The sequence below is a fragment of the Podarcis muralis genome, chromosome 11 (genome assembly GCF_964188315.1).
Source record: "Podarcis muralis chromosome 11, rPodMur119.hap1.1, whole genome shotgun sequence".
Taxonomy (NCBI): Eukaryota; Metazoa; Chordata; class Lepidosauria; order Squamata; family Lacertidae; genus Podarcis; species Podarcis muralis.
Window position 1 is genome coordinate 6,236,380 of NC_135665.1, and position 23,914 is coordinate 6,260,293.

General features: G+C 41.2%; 1 protein-coding gene across 2 annotated transcripts in view; it reads right to left on the reverse strand.

Annotated features, from left to right (window-relative positions):
* Nucleotides 1-23,914, reverse strand: part of LOC114606788 (transducin-like enhancer protein 1) — a 74,870-nt gene that overhangs the window by 24,613 nt on the left and 26,343 nt on the right. For both annotated transcript variants that reach the window (XM_028749348.2, XM_028749347.2), the window contains exons 7-9: nucleotides 15,986-16,190; nucleotides 15,219-15,235; nucleotides 1,178-1,294 (exon numbers count right to left, since the gene is read on the reverse strand). In XM_028749348.2, the coding sequence (XP_028605181.2) occupies nucleotides 1,178-1,294; nucleotides 15,219-15,235; nucleotides 15,986-16,190 (339 nt within the window). The remainder of the gene's footprint in view (nucleotides 1-1,177; nucleotides 1,295-15,218; nucleotides 15,236-15,985; nucleotides 16,191-23,914) is intronic.

Consider the following 23,914-nt stretch of genomic DNA (forward strand, 5'->3'; position numbering starts at 1 on the left):
TATTCCTGTTTACCCAAGCACTTGATGACCATATGCTACTATTCCTGGCAACCTTGAAATCATTGGCTGATAAATGTGTTTTTAAAAACATTTTCAAAGAATGCATTAATCTGTTGTTATAATATTTTACGATATCAATGTTTGTTGTCATTGGCTTCTTTGGGAAGATTATAAACTGAATTACTATTAGTAATCATTATTGTTCTAGGATGCTGTTATGTGGAATGATTTCACTTCTTTTCATAACTGTATAAAATGTTTTATTTGTTTTTAGTTGTATGAGTACATGATTGCAACCTTTCCTCGGACCTTATGGTGAATGACAGGTAAGAAATGAATGAATGAATGAATGAATGAATGAATGAATGAATGACAGATGGATGGATGGATGAATCATAACCAGATAAAAAGAGAACATCAATTTCTGTACAAAAATAAAAACATACCTGACAAATGTGCTAGATCAGGGGTGGCCAATTCCCAAGAGACTGCGATCTACTCACAGAGTTAAAAACTGGCAGTGATCTACCCCCTTTTGGGGGGTTCAGGTCAGTGATCTACCGGTAGATCACAATCTACCTGTTGGACGTGCCTGTGCTAGATATTCTGGTATACAAGGTGGCACCTGATCCCCACTCTCCCATGAGTCTCTTGCTTTTGCTCTTCACCTGTAGGTTATACCATTCTGCTGTTTCTACTCTAGGAATCTCTCAAATGGTCTCCCATCCATAGAGCACACACTGCCAGACAGACTTAGGTTTGGCAGCAGAACTACACTTCAGGCATTATCTGGGCTAAAGATATCCTATTGTTAGTATGGTTATCAAGGATCACAGAAGCAAGGTCATTCATTAACAAGAAAAAGCCCAGTTCAGACATAATGGCAGCCTTAATGACAGCACTCTTGGAATGATGAGAGCTGCAGGTATCCTGGCAACCTGACAGAATTCAGAGAAAAGGTGCTGAGAGACCCAGAAGGTGGTGAGGAAAGGAAGGGAAAGAACCACAGTTCCTAACTAATAAGATCAAATTCTTGACATCCCTTTATGTGAAGCAAAAGTTAGGCTGCCAGTGTTCGCTCCTTCACATACATGACCATATGAAGCCCAGCTATGAGTTCCTCCATACATGCACAGTATCTGAAAGTAAGTTAATCATCGTTGACAGATTTACTCACATAGTGGCTCGAGTCCTTATCATCCACCTTTCTTTTTTTCATGTCATTGGAATAGTCAGGTCCATTCCTTCGTTTATCTGTGCTCCGCAGGCTATCCGGAACCAAGAGTGAGTTACTCTGTAAACACAAACACAAGGTCGGAGACATTTACCTTAAAGATCTCCTTGCACACATTTCCTAAGCTTGAAATAGGCACATGATACCCTTGCATTCATTTCCAGATAGCATTTTACTATTCAAGTACATTAATTACATTTCCAGACAGTACTTTACAAACATAAAAACCTTAAAAGCAGATTCAGATACCCACAAAGCAGCTGTTTTAGGAAATAGGTTTGTGCAAGTCACCTGAATCAAAGAGCTTGTTATTATATATAGTCTTATTCGAATGCTTTTTATGGGGAGAAATTCAGGGGCTATTTACTCATGAAAAATATTTCAGCCAAGCATAAAGAATTTGTGCTTCTGAAAAGGAGTTTGTCTTAATCTCCTCTTAATTTACAGTCTGCCTTAAAATTTGCATTGCTAATGGTTAATATATTACTCCTCTTTTAAGTGAATGCCTGTGGAAAGGAGCAGACAGCAGGAGTGCCAACTCTGTTTAGATCTCAGCCGAACAGTTAAGAGTGGCTCCAGTTTGAGGGTCGCCAACCTTTTTGGTGCACATTTGGAAACTGAAGAAAACCACAGGCATCAGGCACACGACATCAAAATATATTTTGTTGTCTACAACAGAATGCTTCTTTCAAGCCTATTTTGGGCAGGGCAGGCGGAAGAGGAATTTGTAGATACCTGTGGCTGCCATGTTGTTCTAGATAAATAGAAATTTGATATGCCTGCATCTCTCTGTACTCAGCAAAAAGATTTACGTAAGAAACTGGTATAACAGAGGTGGGGAACATGTGAACCTCCAGAGGACCTTCAGCTCTCAACACACTTAGCTAGTATGGCCAATAGTCAAGGATGCTAGGAGATGTAGTCCACCAGGACCTGGAGGTCCACAGGAGGCGGTGGTTATTATTAAATTTGTGTACCACCCTTCATCTGAAGACCACAGGACAGTTCACAACAGGTTCCCACCTTTCAACTATCAAGCCATACAAGAAGAATATAATACCTCCTTCAGATTCATGAATCTTTCCTGTTTTATACTTTACTCCTATATTGCTTTGTTTTAAATATGCTGTACACCAGTCAAGAACGTTTTGTATTTGCAGCTTATAAATTATTGTAAGTAAATAAACAAATGTAAGCTTTAATCGGCTTGTGTGTCATCCTACTGAGAGCAGACACAGAGAAATTAATGGACTTGAGTCCAATTATTTCAGTGAGTCTGCTCGGAGTATGACTAATGTTGGATATCACCCATAAGAATCATAAACTGAAGAAACACAAAGCAGTACGAAGCGAAATGACCTGACTGCCTAACTGATAAAACACACAAATGGTTGGTCTCAGCCAATTTACTGCTTAGCACTTCTTTAAAATAACAATAACCAAAAAAAACCCACTTCCAACATAAAACTCAGAATGTGAACGGAAGGCCAAAATACAAGAGCAAGAACTAATTGTGTCCACAATCTACAGGGTACTTTCTTTTAGATAATGCTAAGTACAAACTGTTGACCCAAAGGGGAAGAGAGGCATTTGAGATATTTCTGGGTCACATGATAATTTGACATGCCTCCAATTCTCATCTTCCCTCCAGCAAAAGCATTAAACATGTCACAATGGGTTCTTTTAAGTTCAGGATTAGCATATGCAAGAAGGGCAATTTGTTCAATGGTGTGTTAATGCCATGAACAATGCTGAATGAATGGTTGGTGGAGGGGGGGGAGAGAAGAGGGCTCTTTTCACAAAGACCTGACAAGCCTCATTTCTGAAAGTCATCTTTACAAGGAAGCATAATGCTAAGGCACTTTAACAAAAGGTATACAAAAAAAAAAAAAATCTACCCGCACCACTACTTCAAAGAAAACTGTTATTCACATATTAATAATTACACCTGGAAGCAAAAAAAGAAGGTAATATTACTAAGCGCTTCTCCCCCCCCCACCAACCCCCCCTGAGGACAACCACCCTAGGAGCTTTGTAGTCCTCATACACCAATTCTTAACAGCAAGGAGAAAAGAAAACAAGACAAACAAGGGCACCTAAAGCAATCTGAACTTTCTTCAGCACTCCAAGAATCACACTTTAAAAGCAAGCTTCAACCCCTTTTATTTCTGACTATTCAAGCTCAACACACACTAGGGATCTTACACAAAGCATATGGGAGGGTCTAATGAAATCAAGTAAAAAGCAGCTCACAGTCATGTCTTTACCACAGTGTTCTGTGGCTGAAAAGGCAGGTTTGTAGGATCACTGAACTCATTAGCTTGAAATATACAAGGTTGGGTTTTTGTTTTCTACCCCCGGGTGACTCAAGGAAACTAGGAAGGCTCAAGGGAGAAACTGGGAGCAAATATTAAGTTCCCATTTTGAAAGATCTTCTAATACCAAAACACAAACATCCACACATATACTTTACAGAACATTGCTAGCAGACAGGTATGTTTGTTTGTGTATAAGTGAGTGGGGGGGATATAAGAACCACCAAGTGTGTAGAGATCCATATTTCATCAATATTCACTGTCCCAAGACAGTATCTCAATATATTCCACCCAGCCTTCACCATTACAACTCATTTCCAGCCCCCCTAAAATTTCCTTCTCTGTTAAAATATCAATTCTTATTTGCAGGTACTTCTGCTTTGAACATCTCCCCCAAAATGGTTTTTGTGCTGCCACCACTGGTTTCTTTAAACCTCAGATCTTTTCCCAAGTCTTCCATGAAGCATGTGGCTGAAATGGGCATTCTTATCACAAAGACTTGAAACCAATACCAAGTATGTTGAGGTGCATTTGCCCTGGCTAAAATTGGAAATAAGTGGTCCCTTCTTTGGGGGCAATGTGTAAACTACCACCTTAAGCCCAAGAGATGACACTAAATTCATGTTGAGCCTAGAAAGCAAAGATCCCACTGTCCTTGGGAGTCATTTGTGATGACCTCAGAGACATGTGGAGTGTTGAAAGAGTCTACACTGGGAAGGGTCCTAAGGGCACATGAGGGGCCCAAAATCCTCTTGGGAGGCCTGGGCCATTTGAGACATTTGCAAGCATCTGGTGGATGGAAAACCCTTGACAGACCTCCTAATCTAGCAAAACATCTTGCATTATAAAAGAATGGCACAGCTCACCATTATCACAGGACAATAGAGCTGAAAGGGGACAAAGGGGACAACCCCCTGCAATGCAGGAATTACAACATTCATGCCAGAATTTTGCCTTGGGAAATATGGAATTTGATCCGACAAAGACTCTGAAAAAACCACTTTCCGGAGAAAATGGCTGTACCTCATTGGGAAGTTTTATATTGGCCGGGCCTAAGGCTCAGTCCTTAGATTGAAGCTCCAATGACAGTGCTAACCATAGTCAAAACAAAAAAATATTCCTTCCAGTAGCACCTTAAAGACCAACTAAGTTAGTTCTTGGTATGAGCTTTCGTGTGCATGCACACTTCTTCAGATACTCAGTGCTAACCATACTGAGCTAGATGGATCAGTGGTCTGATTCAGTCTAAGGCAGATTCCTATTTACATTACAACAGGACCCCAACGACTTGTCCACTGATACAGCTCTGATTTTTTCACTGCTTCATAGAAAACAAACGCTCTCAAAATGGCTGGCACTTTCTATTGATCTACAGTGCTTACCTTATGAAATTTTGAAAGCACATTAATTTTTAATATCGTGCACTGCAATTTGTAATACTAAGTATGGTTTGAAATCAATTTGGCATTGGTTACAAGACCATTCTCATAATCAGCATTTGCACCAGCACTATCTGTTGTAATGTTATCAAAGCAATGCTGCTATAATTCCATAAGTAGTACAATACTGTGATTGAAAAAGCGGGGGGAAGAGACCAGAAGTTTCTCTTCAAATCAAGTGTTATAGAAATGTACTGACAGGTGTGACCAAGGACAAAGCTTTTTCTGGGGTGCTGCTCCACGTATGGAATATTCTGCCTCGAACTATTTGCTTGCCACCTGTTTCACTGACTGATGCCAAGTGTTTTATTTTCCCTGAGTATTTGATGCCTATTTATTGTCACTGCTTCCCTTTTAATCTGCATTTTACACTTTATGTTGGGAGTGTGTATTGAGCATGCAGAAGGTCCCAGTTGAATTCCCCAGCATCTCCAGATAGACAGACTCAGAGAGAACCATTGAGATTTGCCGTCATTCTGTGCAGACAGTAGCGAGCAGTTCACTCATTCTCAAGTAGTTTTACTATTTGTAAACTGCCTTGGGTGAGCACTAGGAAAAGCAGGATAGGAAGGCTTTAAGTAAGATTGGCAGCAACATCTAGATGACTACTGGATTTGCATGCCTGGTGCTGTGGGTTAAACCACAGAGCCTAGGACTTGCTGATCAGAAGGTCGGCAGTTCGAATCCCCGCAACTGGGTGAGCTCCTGTTGCTTGGTCCCTGCTCCTGCCAACCTAGCAGTTCGAAAGCATGTCAAAGTGAAAGTACAGGTAGATAAATAGGTACCGCTCCGGTGGGAAGGTAAACAGCGTTTCCGTGTGCTGCTCTGGTTCGCCAGAAGCGGCTTAGTCATGCTGGCCACATGACCCGGAAGCTGTACGCCGGCTCCCTTGGCCAATAAAGCGAGATGAGCACCGCAACCCCAGAGTCAGCCACGACTGAACCTAATGGCCAGGGGTCCCTTTACCTTTTATGCCTGCTGATCTTGTGTAGCCCCCTCCAGAGGCAATTTTCAAGGTTCTCAATCCTATGCATGATGGCAGCTGCAGACAATCAGCTGGCTATGAGCAGGCAGTAGACATGTGGGTGTTCTGAGCAGCTGCCATGCTGTTCCTGAAACTCCACCTCAAGTTTGTTTGTTATTTGAATTTATATACTGCCCTATACCTGGAGGGGAAGCAAGCCCCCCCCCAAGACGTTCAATTTTAAAGACTGATAATGTTATGAAGATATTAATTCTTTTTAAAATAAAGGTTTTGGTCACAGGCAGCAAATGGGAAGAGAGATGGTGGATAAAATAGAACAATTTTTGTAAGAGTCTCTGAGAGAAGCTGCTTTTGTACGGAAACCTGAGGTACCAAGAAGTCAAAATCCAGACCTATTTCAGCAGCATCACCCAATTCTATCTTTTGAGATTAGGTTGTGTGCTTTCACGTAATCTTGCCAGTGTTATGGATACACAATGGATCGTGACTCAGTAGGATGTGAGATTATTCTCTGGAGTTTACCAAAGCAAAAGAATACAGAAATGTTTATGAAAAACAGACAATAAATCAACTCACACAGCAGTGATTTGTACACACCCTGAGCAAAATATAGAGTGGAGCAACAGAGCTAGCAATGGGGGTGGAGAGGGGGGAAAGACATACCTAAATATCACTTCTGACAGGCTCAGTGATAATGTTCATTCAGAAGAAAGGAAATGTGTTTGCTAATTTGGCTATCTTTTTTATTGTGGGATGAATCTTATCTTGGAGGCAGAGTGGCAAAGATCTTCAGTTCCACTCAAGTTGCTAGTGGTTTGCAACACACTGAAGTGAGTAATGAGAATAAATAACAGAAAAAATGGGATTGGGGGGGGGGACTGTTTCACTTAGGAACTTTATGCATTTCCTGCCAGAAGTACTTGCAGACTCATCAATAAGTTTGTCCAAAGTTATCCTCCATCCACTGTGGTATAACTACTGAAGCAGTGGTCAGGTAGAAATGAGCTAACAGTTCAAACTTCTGGCAATATAAAAGTGAAATGTGCATCGCCAAAGAAGGTCAATTGTGGATAGTTTTTCCCACCATCATCAAGATGCCTTCAGTCCTAGATTGCATTTTGCCTTAGCCCTAGGGTCAGGGCTCCCTCACAGCACAGCAGTTAGCAATGGAAGTGGCAGTCATATGTATTTCCCCATATAGTGGGTTACTTTCCATAATAGCGTTGTACTTCCACAGGAAATAACTTTGCATACATACAACCCATATTTTTGTTGACAAGTTATGGAGTCTTGACCACATTTGAGTGTTTTTTGTTAAATCAGCAGCTAAACTACAGCAGTAATTATTAATGTGGCTTGGTTGAGGTTTAATATTATTTATTTTGACCACTTTAGAATTCTAAAGAAGGAGCACTGTACAAACCATTAAATGAAATTACGTAACTGTCAATTGCCTATGCTTCCAAAGCAAGCATCCTGATCTTTAGTATTTTCAACAGTTTATCTTGTTGCAATTCTGCTTTAAGGAGTCTTGTGCACTTTGGTAGAAAGGTATGGTTATAAAATGGATTGATATTTTCTTCACCATCCCATTACAGCTGCCTGCAACACAGGGGTGATACTTGCACCACTGACGTCTTTATATGTGATAGCAGCAAGACTTAGGCCTAACCTCCATACTTTAAATTCCACATATCTGCTAAGTGAAAGCACAATGTGTCATATACTAACTGCGGAATTATACCTGTTATAGTTACAACTATTTTGTAGTAAAAACACAATGAAACAAAACAAAATGGGGAGGGTTTCAACTCCAGTAGGAGTTGTTTTCTGAAGTGTTTCTGAAACACTTATTTTCCCCTATAGCGGAAAATCCCCAGTTTGAGAGCTTCATCCCTTTGCTCAATTTTTGCAGAAGTGTCCAAAGTTTAAAAATTCTGGGGTAGACAAAGCAGTATGATTGTTTCATTGAGTTATGTAATGTAAATTGATTGCATTTCTGTCAAATAATTGTTACCACCTTGCTAGGAGAAACATGAAACCAGTTTGTTTCACCTTAATTTCAGTAGACTAGACATTTTAATTGAGGATAATCCCAGCTTTCATGGTCAGAACCCAATTTATCAGGGATTAAGAACATGAAGTCTACATTATTTATCCAGATTGGCCTAAGTGATTAAATCAATTTTATGAGTAATTCCACCACCACTCTAATTTTTTGGTGCTGTTACTCAAAGATTCCCTTCTACTATAAATTCAAAGTGTAGCTTCTCCTTTGTTTGGCCCTACTCTGTTGAATGGGAATTACCATTAGTTTCAAGGGGTCTTGCAAACAAGATGAATAATTTAATTACATCAAAATTCTTATTCTTTCAAGGAGCTCGGGGGGTGGCCTTTGACCTCATTTTAACTGTGAAGCGTTTTAGGGTAAAAAGAACTTGCCCCAAATTTCCCATATAAGCTTCATGGGTTTGAATATGGGATTTCCACGCCCAAACCCAGCACCCTATTAATTGCTATATTATACTGGCACTCAAGGATGCAAAGGCCCCTGTAGCTCTTCTGTCATTAAATTTACATAGTTAAAACAGTGGGGAAAACTAAAAGGGAAATCTACACAAGGGAATGCAGGTCCCACAACACTGTACTTTATTCAGATGGATTTGCTTAGCTATACTTCTCCACTTGAGACCCTTGCTGGCCTGGGGAGACAAATGAAGGGCTCTGAAGTAAGGGAGGGAGTCCAACTGCAAATAAATTTATAAGAATGTGCATGTGTGCACACCCACGCTTGACTATAATTATGCTAAATATTAAGTAGAGGGAAATGTATGCTGATGAATGCCGGGATGGCAAAATGTTTGCCCCCAGAATAACCAATATTTACTCATCATGAAATTCTAGCTCCTCTCTTTTCTCAAAGAGGAGCTCAGACTTGCCCCATGAATGTATCTGTAAGAGTTACAGCCTTTCAATAGCTGCTAGTATTTGACTATTTATGAATGACAGATGAATGGGTGTTAATAAAGGTGGACACTGTTGCTTCAGCAAGTCATTCTTCAGCTTACTTGCAAGTTCTTTGCCTTAACAGTTTTAAGCACAGCAATTGTGCTGGGGAGGGGAGTGCTACTGTGTTGCACGCACAGAGAACTGAATATTAGGCCTCTAGTGACCAAGAGTGAACCATCCAGGATCACTTCCAGACTACACTCCCAGGGGGAATGTGACCCCATCCAAAGCAGGCAACTCACCAGTTATCTGGATTTGAGGATTCGGTCAGTTTGTTGGCCCTCATCCAGCCCATCACCAAGTCCAAACAGTGGTCCAGGGCTTGCACAACCCCTCCCAGTTCAGATGGACATCATCAGTGTACTGATCTAAGAATACTTGCAATCACCTTCCTTAGAAAGGGGACATTTGCAGTAAGCCCATAGCTCAGTGGCACAGTTTTGGTATTAGAGATAGTGCCTAACATACAACCATCTTTAGGTTTCATTCCAGAGGGAGGTTTGACAGCCTTCTTCACAATGGATCCTGGAGAGGGCGGAAGACAAGTTGGTCTCTTTTTAGTGTCGGGCTGGCAATTAAGAGTAGTTGCTAAAGTAGGGTTGTTTATTGCCCGATTGTGTCTGCCTTTGGACATAGTCATTGTAAGATATTTTGGTTTTAAAAAAGGATGTGCTGCCGCTGGGATTGAGGGTTTAGGAGTTCCTGAGAAGAGACACTCTTTTCTGCTAGTTCCATTAGCAGCTTATCAAGGAGGCCCTAAACAGGTGGGCACTGGATGAGGGCGTCTAATGTTCCAACATCTGAGCCAAAGCAGCCTTGGCTAGTACATCGCTTGACATGACACAGGCTGAGAGTCTGCCATATAGGCAGCCATAAGAGAGATTACGAATAGGGTTAATCTTTTTATCCCCCTGAATTTGATCTCTAAGCTCACCCAGTCCTGGCAGAGTAGGAGTTTACGCCTGAAGCCTTAAGGGCTGTAGCTGAGGCATCAACATCTCTCTTCAATGTGTTTTCTAACTTGCAGTCAATGTGGTATTTATTATCTGCAGCCGTAAGGCAGGCTGCAGCATTAGACAAAGCCACAACCACAGTATCTTCCCTGGGAGAAGAAAACAAGTCTTCTCTCTCATTAGAGAAGGGGTTGAAGCTTAAGAGAGATTCTGTTTACATTAAGAGACGTAATTGGCTCCTGCCACTCATTTTTGAGTGCGTGTTCAAAGACAGCTTGTGGCAGCACCAGCAGATTCTTGGCATAAAGTAGACTTGATGTAGGATCAGGTGCTATTGTAGTCAACCCTGTTTTGAAGTGGAAAGAGGAAATAGTCAGGCCTGCTAGGGCTGCCATATTTTGAAGAGCGAAAAAGAGGACACATTTGCCAACTTCTGCTTTCAACTATGGATCACTATGACGACTCTACCCATGAGAAAGAGGACGTGTCCTGGAAAAAGAAGCCATATGGCAACTCTCTGTAGAGGAGTCAAAAGTCTAGTGCTGCCTCAGCCAATGGAAGGGGTGCAGGTTTAGGCCAGGAGAATGATATATCATTTAGAGCAGCCTTCCCCATCCATCTCTCTTCTCTCTCCCCGCCCCCACCCCACTTTTACTGGACTACATCCCCCTTCAGCATAGCTAATGGTCAGAGATGATGTAAAGTCCAAACCTCTGTAGACTAAAGGCTGGAGAAGGCCATGCTAGAAAGTATACTCTTACAAGGATGGAGGGAAATAGTAGAATCCCACTTTCACCTCTGGGGCCCCAGCATAAAATGAACCCTCTAGGCTAGACTTCCTCAACCTCATCCCTCCAGATGTTTTTGGCCTACAACTCCCATGATCCCTAGCTAGCAGGACCAGTGGTCAGGGATGATGGGAACTGCAGTCTCAAAACATCTGGAGGGCCAAGGTTGAGGAAGCCTACTCTAGGCTAAAGTCCACATTTATTTAATGAGTTTGTATGCTGCTTTTAAAGCAAAAAATTCTTGCCAAAGTGGTTTACAAGCCATTTAAACATAAAAAAAATTTAAAACCACAAAATATCATAAAACATCTCAAAATGTATTAAAAACTATTATGAAAAGCCAAAAGACCAACATATATCCAACAGATTTTTGCAATTATCAAAATCAGGAAATAAAATTGGGGAGTTCTGCAACTCAGAGCGACCTTGTGGCTGAAGGCAGTTGGACCTTAAGGCCTGTTTCAGACATGCAAAGTTTGGCGTTTGTCTGACATTGCATGCAATTGCAACCCACAATTGTAGGGCCACAGCTGAAATGGCAAGCACATGGAAGAGGGAAATCTTATTTCCTTTATAGGCAGGCATGTCTGTTGGGCTTCAGAAGCAGATAATAAAGGACAGGAATGTTGGTACTGTAAACCCCCAGCCCCCAAATTATCAAACTAATGAGGGGCAGTAGTTGATGATGAAGGGAAGGGTGTCAGTCATCATTTGATGCTGGTACAACTGGAGCATATTATCCTGAACAGATTGGGAGCCAAGCTTGCATGGAATCTGAAACTGTTAAGGGAAGCAATTAAGAAGGTTCCATATTTCATCTTTGGCAGAGTTCATGGCTTGTAGGGCCATATTCAGATGCCACACTAAACCAAAGTCAGCAAAACAGAAATGAGCTGCAGAAAGTCTCAGGTTCACATGCTTCTCCCTCCGATCTTTTCTTCCAATGCAGCTGCAAGGAGTTTAGACACAACCATTTTTAATCATTTATTTTTCTGTTGCCCAAACCAATGATTTGTTTGCCCAAACCAATGATATGTTGCCCAAACCAACTTTAAAAGATGAGTCTCCAAAGTGGTTTGCTGAAACAAATTGTGGTTAATGGCAACCATGGTTTCAGATTTGGATGCAAAGCTAAACTGTGGTTAATAGAAAACTGAATGAATGAATGAATGAATGAATGAATGAATGAATGAATGAATATCTGTAGCCTGCCCATCTGGCTGAGTTTCCCCAGCTACTCTGGGTGGCTCCCAACAGAATATCAAAAACATGATAAAACACCAAACATGAAAAACTTCCCTAAACAGGGCTGCCTTCAGGTGTCTTCTAAAAGTCAGATAGTTGTTTATTTCCTTGACATCTGATGGGAGGGCATTCCACAGGGCGGGCGCCACTACCAAGAAGGCCCTCTGTCTTGTTCCCTGTAACCTCACATCTCGCAGTGAGGGAATCACCAGAAGGCCCTTGGAGATGGACCTCAGTGTCAGGCAGAACGATGGAGTTGGAGACGCTCCTTCAGGTATACTGGGCTGAGGCTGTTTAGGTGAAAGTTTCCAACTCCTCATTGCAGCTGCTCCAGGGGAAGTGAGAGGCTGTGAGAGCCCAGGGTTCACTGCAGCTCATTCTCATTGTGCTAAATTATGTCTTGGTATGATGTACAGTAGCTGGTACTGTTGTAGGATTGAAGGATTCCCTTCAATGCACCCAGAAATGTAGTTCCTAGCCAGATAGGAAAAACTACTCCAGCAGTTTGACAGTCCAGGTCCTGCAATGGCTCTTACTGGCCACTATAATATATACTTGCAACTAAATCAGGAAAACCCACCTCCTCTCTTTTTCAGGAACAGCTCCAAAAGTGTGATGGCAGGAAGATTAAAAGCAGCGTACTTACCGTGGAATAAAATGTCTGTCATGCAGAGATGAACACCAAGGTAATACTTGAGGTATTATTAGAGAATACAGAGTACATTTGCTTTACATTCTCCAATTAAGCAGAGTTTATTTGTTTTTTGCTCACACTTGTGAGCATAACCCTTATTTACTGCTGAAGCAATCTGATTCCCATTCCAATATACTTTTTAAAATGGCAATGTATTTGCTATATTTGGTTGAATTCAAAGTGTCCTTCCACGTGTGGGTGGAGGAACTGTGCTACACCCTGTGCTAGAGTTCTGTAGAAGAGAAGAAACTAAATCCAAGATTTAGTTTTTTCTGCCTGCACAAACACTCGTAGAAGCATAGAACTTCTAAGTAACCAACTTATATAGGACACTGCAAGCTCTTCCACTAGAGCTTAGTTCAGCAGTTGCTAATGGTGCTAGCAAATATTTCACTGACTTCTTTCCCAGACTGTTCTGGGAAAGAACAGTCCTTTGGAATAGCTTTTTGGGGGAAAGAAACAGCAGGGGGAATAGAGAAACTGGACCAATCATTCACCCTGCCTGCTGGTGGGACTCAGAATCCAGGCTATGTTTCATAGGACACACTTATGAAAGATTCAAAAGTGACCCCTTTAATATACAGTGAAGAGGTATTAAGCTTTGAAGAAGCTAGTGTAAGTGGAAGAAGAAAAAGTAAAGGACTGAAATTAGATCCTAAACCTCCATGACAGGGGTCAGTAAACTTTTTCAGGAGGGGTCTGGTCCACTGTCCCTCAGACCTTGTGGGTGGCCAGACCCACCCTCTCCCAAATGAACCCCAACCCCGCCCCTGCCACCACTCACGCCACCGCCGCCTCGTCTTTGGCAGCAATGGCGTCATCCTCTGTATCGGCGGGGCACAGAGTCCATGCTGCTGGCCTGGGCGGTGGAGACATCGGGCCTTAGTTTGCCGACCCCTGCTCTATGACATGCACTGCCCACAAATGAAGGTAAGCATCTCATAGCTGGGGAGTGGAAGTTGGAGAAGAGTTCTTACATCAGTGTTGTGTCTGAGCAGCTGAAACATACAAGTAGACTAGAGGACAGTGCAACGTACACTGAGAGTGATAAGTAAAATAAGAATGTACAGTCATACCTTGGGTTACAGATGCTTCAGGTTGTGTTTTTTCGGGTTACGGACTGCCGAAACCTGGAAGTACCGGAACAGGTTACTTCCAGGTTTCAACAGTCGTGCATGCGCAGAAGCGCTAAATTGCGCTTTGTGCATGCGTGCCGAATCGCAACCCGTGCATGCACAGAAGTGCCACTGCGGGTTGCGAACACGGCTCACGTTTGCAACCTTCTCTAACCAAAAACAAGCAGCAGTTTATTTCAACTGCAAATGAAACACAGTACCCTCTACAACTTCACAGGGATGGACGTGCTTCTGGGATGCATTCTGACCATGTGACAATGCTCCCTCGCCTCTTGTACACAGTCTCTTGCACTCTTGATCCAGCCCTACTATTTTGGGCAGCATATCTACTCTTCCACCTTTGCCCAAAGCTTTGAAGCAAATTGCATGAATCTTTAGATGGCTCAATGACACACATGGGAAGGTTAAAGCAACCCAAGTTATATTTCTTGGGGAATGTAACAAACTAAAGATGACCTCACAACTTTGGCAGATATCCCAAATGACTTCTCAAGACTTCCAAGTGTCCAGAGGAAAGTCATAAGCAACCCCAACAGAATTTGTACTTCTAATACTCTAATGCACTTTTGAAGTTCCTGAACTCTAGTGTGGAATAAACTGGAAAAATATGAGAGGGGATGAGAAAGACATTCCTTTCACATCTTACAAAACAGTTTTGAATGTGTGAAAACCCTGGAAAATCCAGTTTCAAGGGATATCCCAAAATCAAATAAAATTTTATTTTTAAAAATGCTATCTAATGTCACTGATTGTAGTACAGATATGATACACGACAGACATATTGTCTAAATTAGGTGTATACATGGCCAAAGAATCATGGTGGCCCCTGATACCAACAAAAAAGTTCTCTGATGAACCATGTGAGGGTGAGGAAGTGGTTTTTAAAATCAATAGAACACTTTTTTGAAAAGCCTAAGAGTGACACTAGCAATACATTCCAAGTACAAGACAGATTAGATGGGAAATGCCTGATATACTAATCACAAAAGGAACGGCAGATTAGATATGAAACATCTGATATGCTAATCAGATACTTAACACATATGTATATGAAGACAAAGTTAGAAAAACTACAAATCCCTGGTATGGCTAATGTGCAAGTTTTTAATCTCACCTGTTTTCACAAGTACACACATATGTAATACAATTAATGTAGGCTTGAGCAGTTGCTATCCAAAACCAGATTAGTTTGTAGGGATATTATCAGAGCAGCTACAAAAGCTGTTCAATAGAAATTTTATTTTTATTTTTATTATTCCAACAAAGCACTGCAGTATTCATACCACAGACACTATGCCCATTATCTAAACTAGGAGAGAAGTAGCAAGTAAGCCCTACAGGGAAGAAAATGTGAATATCTGGCTATCAACTACTGTAGTAACTGAAAAATGTTAATGTTAGCAGGAATATTGGTACTTACTGTGCCCGCATCTCTGTCTGTTCCCGTAGTAATCAAGAAATGCACAGACATGCCCGTTCAGACACAGAGGCAAGAACAGAAATAAAAAAGGGGGGAAAATTAGAACACAAGCCGCGAACAGTTTTAAAATGGCTTTTATTTATATAAGTCATTGCACATTCCTAATACAGTGATTTCCTGAAAATTACATTTTGTAAACATGATTTACAGTTTAACCATACACAAAGCCTAGTTCTTTCCATGACAGAATAAATTACTTTTTTCTTTTTCAAAAATTATTCAAGTGCAATTTTGCCCAATATTTAAAGGTGTCCTAAACAAACCTACAAAACAGTTTTAATGCTCTAAAACTTTCATTTCAACACATTCACCTCAAAATTTGACTCCGTCATTTGCCCACCCTCCCCAGATCACTTTCTTTAATCAAAAAAGATAAAATTACCCATTTATTCTGTTTTAACAATTTTCCACAATATTGTGCGGACCACTGAGGTTACAACTAAGCATCTGTCAGGATGTCAAAATGTCCTGCACTTCATAAAAGCAAGGGATCCTTAGCGATCTCCCAGCTTCAAAGACTGAAAACTTCAAGCTGAATTTTGCTTCAGTGGTATAAATGCAAAGTGCCATTCTTAAACGTTTGGCAACCAGTTTGCTCTCGGCTTTCGCTCAACATAAGCGCAATTTCTTTAGAGACGCCTGCCATTTGCAGCAAGGTGCAAAGATGCGCCTGGCAATGTCCTAATCAGGCTTTCCATGCCTCTCACCTCTGTGGTGGTCTGCGTCATGGTGTTTCTTGTCATCTTTTATTGCCAAGTGAGACTGCCCACCTAGAGCACTGGAGAGGGCAAGGAGGCCAGCGCTGCTCCCAAGCGGAGGAATCCCAGGAGGCTGAAGTCCTGATGGGTGAGGGGTTAGAGGCACTGGGGGTCCATGGCCGTGTGAGAGGTGTTGAGCCTGCAACTGCTGTTGCTGTTATTTGTGGGGTATTTCCAGGCAGAAGCAGCGGCACGTAGGTTGGGGATGAAAGAAAAGGAGAACTGGTTAGCCAACTGAACTCATTGCTACTTCCAGTTTTCAAAGCCCACACTACTCCAAATAATCGCCCCATACCAGGTTTCACAACTGCTAGAATATTTCCTCAGATATCGATCCTCCTTTGTATTACAGAACTGAGCCCTGTAATTTAATCTACAGCCTGACTAACAGGAGATTTGTGCAGTCTAGACTCTTGAAGACATCTGGCACCTCTCCAAATCCACCCCCGTATTAACAAAATTAGTGCAGGCGAAACTATACAGTTTGCACACATTCCTCCTACTCAACCCAAAAAACTAATTTCCACTACTACTTGTGTTGCGTGATTGCTTTTTTAAAAGTGGTGACTTGGAAGGTCTGGTCTAAAATAAGGCTCCACCGCAGCTTCCACTAGGAGTATTTCCTGTGCAAAACAGATCAGCTGGAAGTGTTACCTTCCAAATGCATTTCGGCACCCAACATTTATAGATGTTCCCTATTGCTCCTCTTCCTCCCTCCCACACTTAGAAACTAACTCCTGCATTAAATACTTGACAGGACAGATGGTTGGTCTGAATGAAAAGTTCACTTTGATTACTGTTATCCTCAGTACGTTACATCTGAGATTTACTTGGAAATATTCTAAACCTTGCAGCTTAGTCTACTTGAAGGCCGATCCAAATCCTCTCATTTCAAAAATGTGATAAAATTACTTATGTTTGTAAGTTCTCTAATGCAAACAGAAATTCCCCAAAGCTGAGAGCACTACCAGGTCCTGTATTGGACACATCCTGTGGCACCAACATACCAATTTCCACCCACCCCCTTCATTTCAGGTTAGTAGTTACAATTTGATTTAAAAAGCAAAATGGTTGCAACAGTCATAAGTCTAAACAGGAGTACAGTATCAAGTTTAAGAGGAACTTGAACCTGGAGAATATAGAAGAACACCCCCCCCCCCTTCTTCTATGTACCTTAGATCAAGAATTTCAGATGAACAGGCCTAATTTTCCATTTTATTTATCATTTAAAATTTGAAGCTGGGGCATTTGGACAGCTAATGAAATTTAGGACTTAAGAGAGCTCGGTTTATAAAAACACTGAGCAATCAAAGACTCAATAGGTGGCTATGGACAAGTCATGAGCTCAGCTACAGTGTCCCCATCATTAAAAAGCTAGGCAAGGGTTATTGTAAGGAGAAGCATTTCATATTACAACTGCTGTAAAAAGGATATTTACAACAATATTTCTCAATGAGAATCCTAAATGCATTCTAACAAGGCACAGCATGCTAAACACTAGATATACTCGCATACATGTTTTAACAAGCCCATTTCATAACCCATAATTTATAGCTGGCTGCAATTGAAACTGGCCAGGGTTTGTGACAAACCATAACCGCATGCAGAAGCAAGAGCCTTTGCCCAGCTCAAAATAGCGCCAGTAGCAAAATGTCCAGGACTTTTAGGTTGACTGCCTAAAAAAAAGCTCAACAACCTTTGAATTTGACTTTTAGAAATATGGCAAGCCTGCTGATATGGGCACCAAACCAAGGGGATGCAAAATAATAAATAAATAAGGAATTATTGTGAAAATAATATTTAGGGGGGGGGCACCAAATTTTGTCCTCGCTCAGAAAGCCATTACCAAGCCTGCCCCTGCGCTCACACACACTAATCCGTAGTTTATCATTACGTGTAAGTGAACTAATGTCTCACCAATGGCAACGTTCGTTAGCCTGTCTTAAAAAAAACATAGAATAGATTTCTCTTTTCATTAAGAGAAAATATGTGTAAGAACATAGGAAACTGCCTTTTACTGGAGTTGGATTAGCTCATTTAGCTTAGTATTGCCCACTCTGGCTGGCAACAGCTCTCCAGAGTCTCAGGCTTTGCGAACTCTTTTCCATCACCTGTCATTTGATCCTTTTCCAATGGAGATTCCAGAGGCTGAACAAGAAACCTTCTGAATGCAAAACGTGTTCTCTAACAATGAGCTCCGTCTCCCTTCTCCCCGCTCCCCACCCCTCCAGCATTCCATCTTAAAACCTGGGTCCATTTTTTCCTCATTATCAAGGATGTTAATAGGCAGTGCTCTTCTCCCATTTAGTCTTCAAATTTAACGTTGTGCCTACAGCAACTGCAATGCTGCAAGTTCACCATTAAATAGAAAGATGCCAGTAATGAAAAGGGGAGTGGAATGATGTCTTAAATGAGGTACACACTTCTCAAGAAGCAAAGCGCAACCATGGCTAAGGACTGCATTACTTCCTCATATATATATTTTTGGCAGTGCTACTCTTATGTACACCAGGCATGGCCAAACTTGGCCCTCCAGATGTTTTGGGACTACAACTCCCATCTTCCCTAGCGAACAGGACCAGTGGTCAGGAATAATGGGAATTGTAGTCCCAAAACATCTGGAGGGCCAAGTTTGGCCATGCCTGATATACACTTTTACACTGGGGTTGAAACGTTTAAATGGAACTAATTTGATTAACTGGTTGGTCTACAAACATGTTGGTTGCAGATGGCATCTTTCTACGAGACATGCCTCTTTTTTTCAAACAAAGGAGAGGCTGCCTCTGCGATGAAGCATGGATAAATCTAAAAGGCGAAATGTACTTCTTTTTCATAGCCATCATTCATTTTTTTACAGAGCCAAAAGTCAGTCAAGTAAGATTCACGTGATTAAGTGACATTTTAAAAATAAAATAAAATTGGGCCACACACTTAGTTTATATGCAACTACAGACTTGTCAGGTTTGAGTTAGGGCATGGTGAGTAGGATGGACAAGGAAGTGGAACTGCAAAATTCTCTCTTTTTTTATAAGATATTTATTAAAAATTTGCAATATTAATACAAAAAATAAAAATTAAAAAATTAAAAACACACAAAGTTTCCATTGCTTATTTTCCATTAACTTATTTCCCTGACCTCCTCATACCTCCCTTTTTTTGTATTCCAATTCAAATTATAGATTCAGCAAATCCTTATAAAAAAAGAGGGGGGGATTTTTTAACCTGTTTCTAAATCTTTTTTCTCCATATTCTCTTAAAACATTACAGCCAGAAACCACTTAATTTCTATCCGACATCATTCTAACATTCATTAATTTTATAATGTTTCTGTAGATAGTCCTTAAATTTCTTCCAATCTTCTTCCGCTGACTCTTCTCCCTGGTCGGAACTGCAAAATTCTCACACACATTTCAGTCTCCTGGTCCCTCCTCTAGAGTCATTGCTGCAGGTAAAGCAACAGGTGGGGTGCAGATTTGCTTTTCCAAACAAAGCCCAATTCCAGGCAAGGAGCAAAGATAGTGTGTGTGTGAATAATGCCTTCCTTTAAATTTTCAAGCTTAACAGTAATTTAGTCAAGTTACCTTTAAGGTTACATTTCAGAGATCACCAGCTACAACTACTAAAGTGAAACGCAATTTTAGCCATGACAGGCTTCCAACCAGCAAAACCAAAGAGCGATCACGTAACCTAGACGGTTAATGGGTCTCTCTCTGTGGCTGTCACCATTGACAGACAACAGACACAGCCTAAAGGGTCTCAGTATACCAGTTCATTTGGCTAGAATTAAGAAACAGTAACTAAGTTAAACATTCATAACTAAATGTTTGCTTTTTACTGCGTTGGAACCAGAATGACTCTTAGAGTCGGGCAGGGCTTAAGTCTTCAGGGGATCTCCCCCCCCCCAAAAAAAAAGTTCTCTTCTGTGGGAAAAGGATAGAAAAACCGAGGAAGGAAACCAGCACTTCACTGTATATGTTGTCAAGTATGTTTGGCAAACCAGATTTACAAAATTTACAACAAATGCATCTGAAACTTTCATTTCTTGGAAAAAGGGCTGGAACAGGGAATAGGAACACAGCACCATATGTTTGAAAACAAATTAGGAAATACTTGGGAACGAGGGTGGAATGGAAACTCTGGTGCAAAATGCGTGGCAGGCTTTTTAGTTGCCTGGATGAATTTCTCATGTGTCTGTACTCCAGTCCAAAAATCTGCCTGGTAAAGTACTTCACAACTTTTTCTTTTAAAAAAACTCACACTCACATCATCCATCATGAGGTACAGCTTTATCTGTGATGTGATAAACATAGGTCCACATGTAAAGGGGGATAAGGGGTAACAGCAGAGTATTCCCCCCCCAAAAAAATACACAAAATTCAGGTTTTTTGCATACTTCAGAAATGTAGTTCCCCCAAAGGACATCATATATTTTGCTCTGAGTCTCAGCCAATGGAAGCCTCACTATATACACTAAAGATTTAACCTCTTGTTCCATCTATCCCCTAACAGAAGCTTGTTATCTTCCCATACCCTCAACCAACCCCACCCAAACCCTAATACAGCACTCAACACTCAACACACAGCGCAGACAATTCCAAAAATCATGCAAGGCTAAGCTGTTCTAGAATTACACTTTTGAATTCACATCTCTTTGCGCCCACATTTCTATTTTACAACAAAAACATGCATCCTGGTTATTTATAGGCTTTCTGAAGATTAACTACATGCTCATAATAAACCCTCAAGAGGTTAACCTCATCCCCTTAAGCTTCACACACTACAATCTCAGAGATAGCTGGCAACCACAGCCAAGCAGAGGAAAAATAATCCAGCATCTTGCTAATCCTTTAGTCAATCACCTCATGCAATGATGGAAAGCCCTTCGGAGGCTGACAACTCAATCTGTCTCACAAGTGCTGTCAGTCCAAGAGATAGATTTCACAGAACCATTAGCAGCACACCTCAGAGAGGAGGAGGAGGAGGAGGGAGGAAACCCAACACCTCGCAAGTATTAAATTCTTTCTGAACAAGCTAAACTAAAAACACTCTCATAGGCTGCCTGTTTCTTGCGAGTGTTGCATGCTGCACTCTAAGGTATGTTTCTATAATTCATCAAGGTGGCAGTATTTTTAAACACATTTTTTCCCCAATCTGAACCAATCTTGTAAAGTGATTTTATTTGCTACCAGTGTCATTCAGATTTCCTGGCGTGCACAACTTTTAATTTTCCAGCCTGTTGCTTAACTATCTTCTTCCAATCCCTTCAAATTATACCAAGATAATCCATTTAAGCCCTTCATGCCATAATCTAGATTGTCTTCACTACAAAGCAAAAAAAACCCTCAAATGAAACAAAACTACACCAGGCTTAAATACTGAAAATAAGGATGCCATAATGGTTCCCATCTCTATTTTTAAAACCCTACACATGAGTAAGGCATCTCCCTTCAGGCTAATGCTGACTGTGCCTTGGCTGGGGGTGGGGGGAGTGGCCACTGCACTTTCTTCAATTGGAGGGAGTTTGAAAATAAATGCCTGAAGAGAACTATTACATTGTACTATTCGGACAGGACCAATACGCAGAGACAGATGTCTGGTTTACAGGTTCTCTTTTGTAGAGGGCTCCTTTTGTTCCTTCCCCCTAGTATCTCTCCTCCCCACAACACACATTATATGTGCCTGCCTCTCTGACCCGGCCTGCTTTTTCATTTCAAAAGTTTGTTTCCCACTAACCCCCCCCCCCCTTACTTCTTGCTTCTCCATTAATGTGCAATGATTTGGCACCATTATCTCCTGTGAAGGAGCGCAGCCTATTTCTTAAGTCAAGAAGCATAAAGTTTGCAGACTCTGTGCACAGTAAACTCTTTACAGAACACCTATTAGGAATATAGGTAACTTTCCACCCAAGCTCCTTCTTCTCCTTCCCCTCTGCTGCTTCTACTTTCACGGAACAGAAACCTCTTTAACACCGTTAAGCCACTGGCTACTTGATTGTGCTCCTAAATGTTGGAGAATGCACCAGCCTTATTTGCATTTTAAAAAGAAGTCTTTCATGATCTTTCACGCTCACAATAGATGTCTAAACCGTTAAATTACTATTTCTTTTATTAGCTTGAAAGACACTGCAGTTTAAGAGCATGCGCCCCTGCCTCCCCCACCGCTATTGTTTTTTACACTAAGTTGGGTCTCTGAACAATACTGACAGCTGCTATCAAACTGGGCCACGTTTACTTTCAGTGCAGCTGCTGCTTGTAGGAACAGACAGGCTCCTGATGGATCCTCCCCTCTGGGGAGACAGGCTGACACAGTGCATGTTCAATGAAGAGGAGCAAAGGTCCACTGAATTGTCATCCCAATTTTATGCTGCTCCAATTTTCCAGAGTGCACACAATCCCTTTCAAACAAATCAAGCATATGTCAGAGCATGAAACTTATTGTGCAGCATAGGATAATTATTGATGTATACAAATGTGGCAAAGGGAGAGATGATCTCTTCTTGGACCAACTTGGTGGAAATGTAAAGGGGGAAAAATAGTGAGGTTTCCAGTGTGTGTGCGCGCGCGCATACATACACACACGCACACACACACAACTGTTCTTCAGGCTATAATAGAATTGTCAGATCAGCTATGCAAGAAGCTGAGATTGGGGAAAAGGGTGGAATGTGGGAGTTTGACTGTGCTAGATAGGGATGAATGTAGTATTTATGAATACTCACTAAGAACTGAAGTTTATTTCTGCTGGCAGTGACATGTTAATACCTCAAGGCTGCAATCCTATACACACTTACTAGGGAGTAAGCGACACAGAAATCAGCAGAGCTTATTTCCAAATAAACATGCACAGAATTGCACTGCACATCCAGCAAAATTACAGCTGCTGGAGGACTCAGAAAAAGAGCAAATGTTCCTAGATTAAAACTATGTTAGCATATTAAGCTAAAGAATGGTAGTCTGAGTCCTTTAAAAACCCACTGTCAAGAAATGTTATGCTGGAGCTGCAAAGCAGAGACTCAGTGCAGTGTGCGACTTGTAGTCAATTGAATGGAGTTTGCAAAAGAATGAGCTTGGGTCAGAGCTGTACACCCTTCTCAAGGTAGACAGGCACTTTGTAGCAAAACGAAAAACCCAGCCAGACATGCCACAAAAGCTTCATGGTCCAATGTCAAAAGGTTTCTATGATGATGATGATGTAGAAGAAAGACATGTATTTGCACTGTTCTGTGTCTGCTACGAAGCTCATAAAGTATACTTGAAACCACTATTTAAAATATGCCCATTAACCAGAGGTGTTTGTTAAATCAATGTACACACACACACAAACACAGAGACTGAGACACTAGGTAGATGAACTTTTGAGCTGAACTTTCAAATTAAGAATTTATTAGACAAGCAAGGGCTGTTAAGACATCAGACAAATAGAGACTTAATTATTTTTTTAAGTAGTTGATTGGATGGGAGGGGGGGAGAAACAAGGATTCGGTTCAAAAGGGGGGTATGTTTATGCAAAGCTAATCTGTCAAGTGTAATAAAGCAGCTTGAATAAAATTTAAGCTGAAAATCCACTGACACTCCCCATTGCAGGGAGGAATAGCTATTAAAAGGAAATGAAGGTCACCCTCCCCGTTTATTTCACCTAATTGACTGCCAATAGCTTACCACAGGCAAAGCGACAGCAGATCTACAATTGAGAAACTGATAAAAGGAGAGTTTTCAAGCTGAGACTCATTCTTTTAATCCTCCCTCCCTCTTATGTTTTTTTCCATCTCCAGTTGGGATGTAATTTTAAGCACAGATGGATTAACTGGTTCCATTGTCTGTAGACGTCACTGGACTATGGCACTGTTAATCCATACAGCAGCATGTCTAATTATCATTA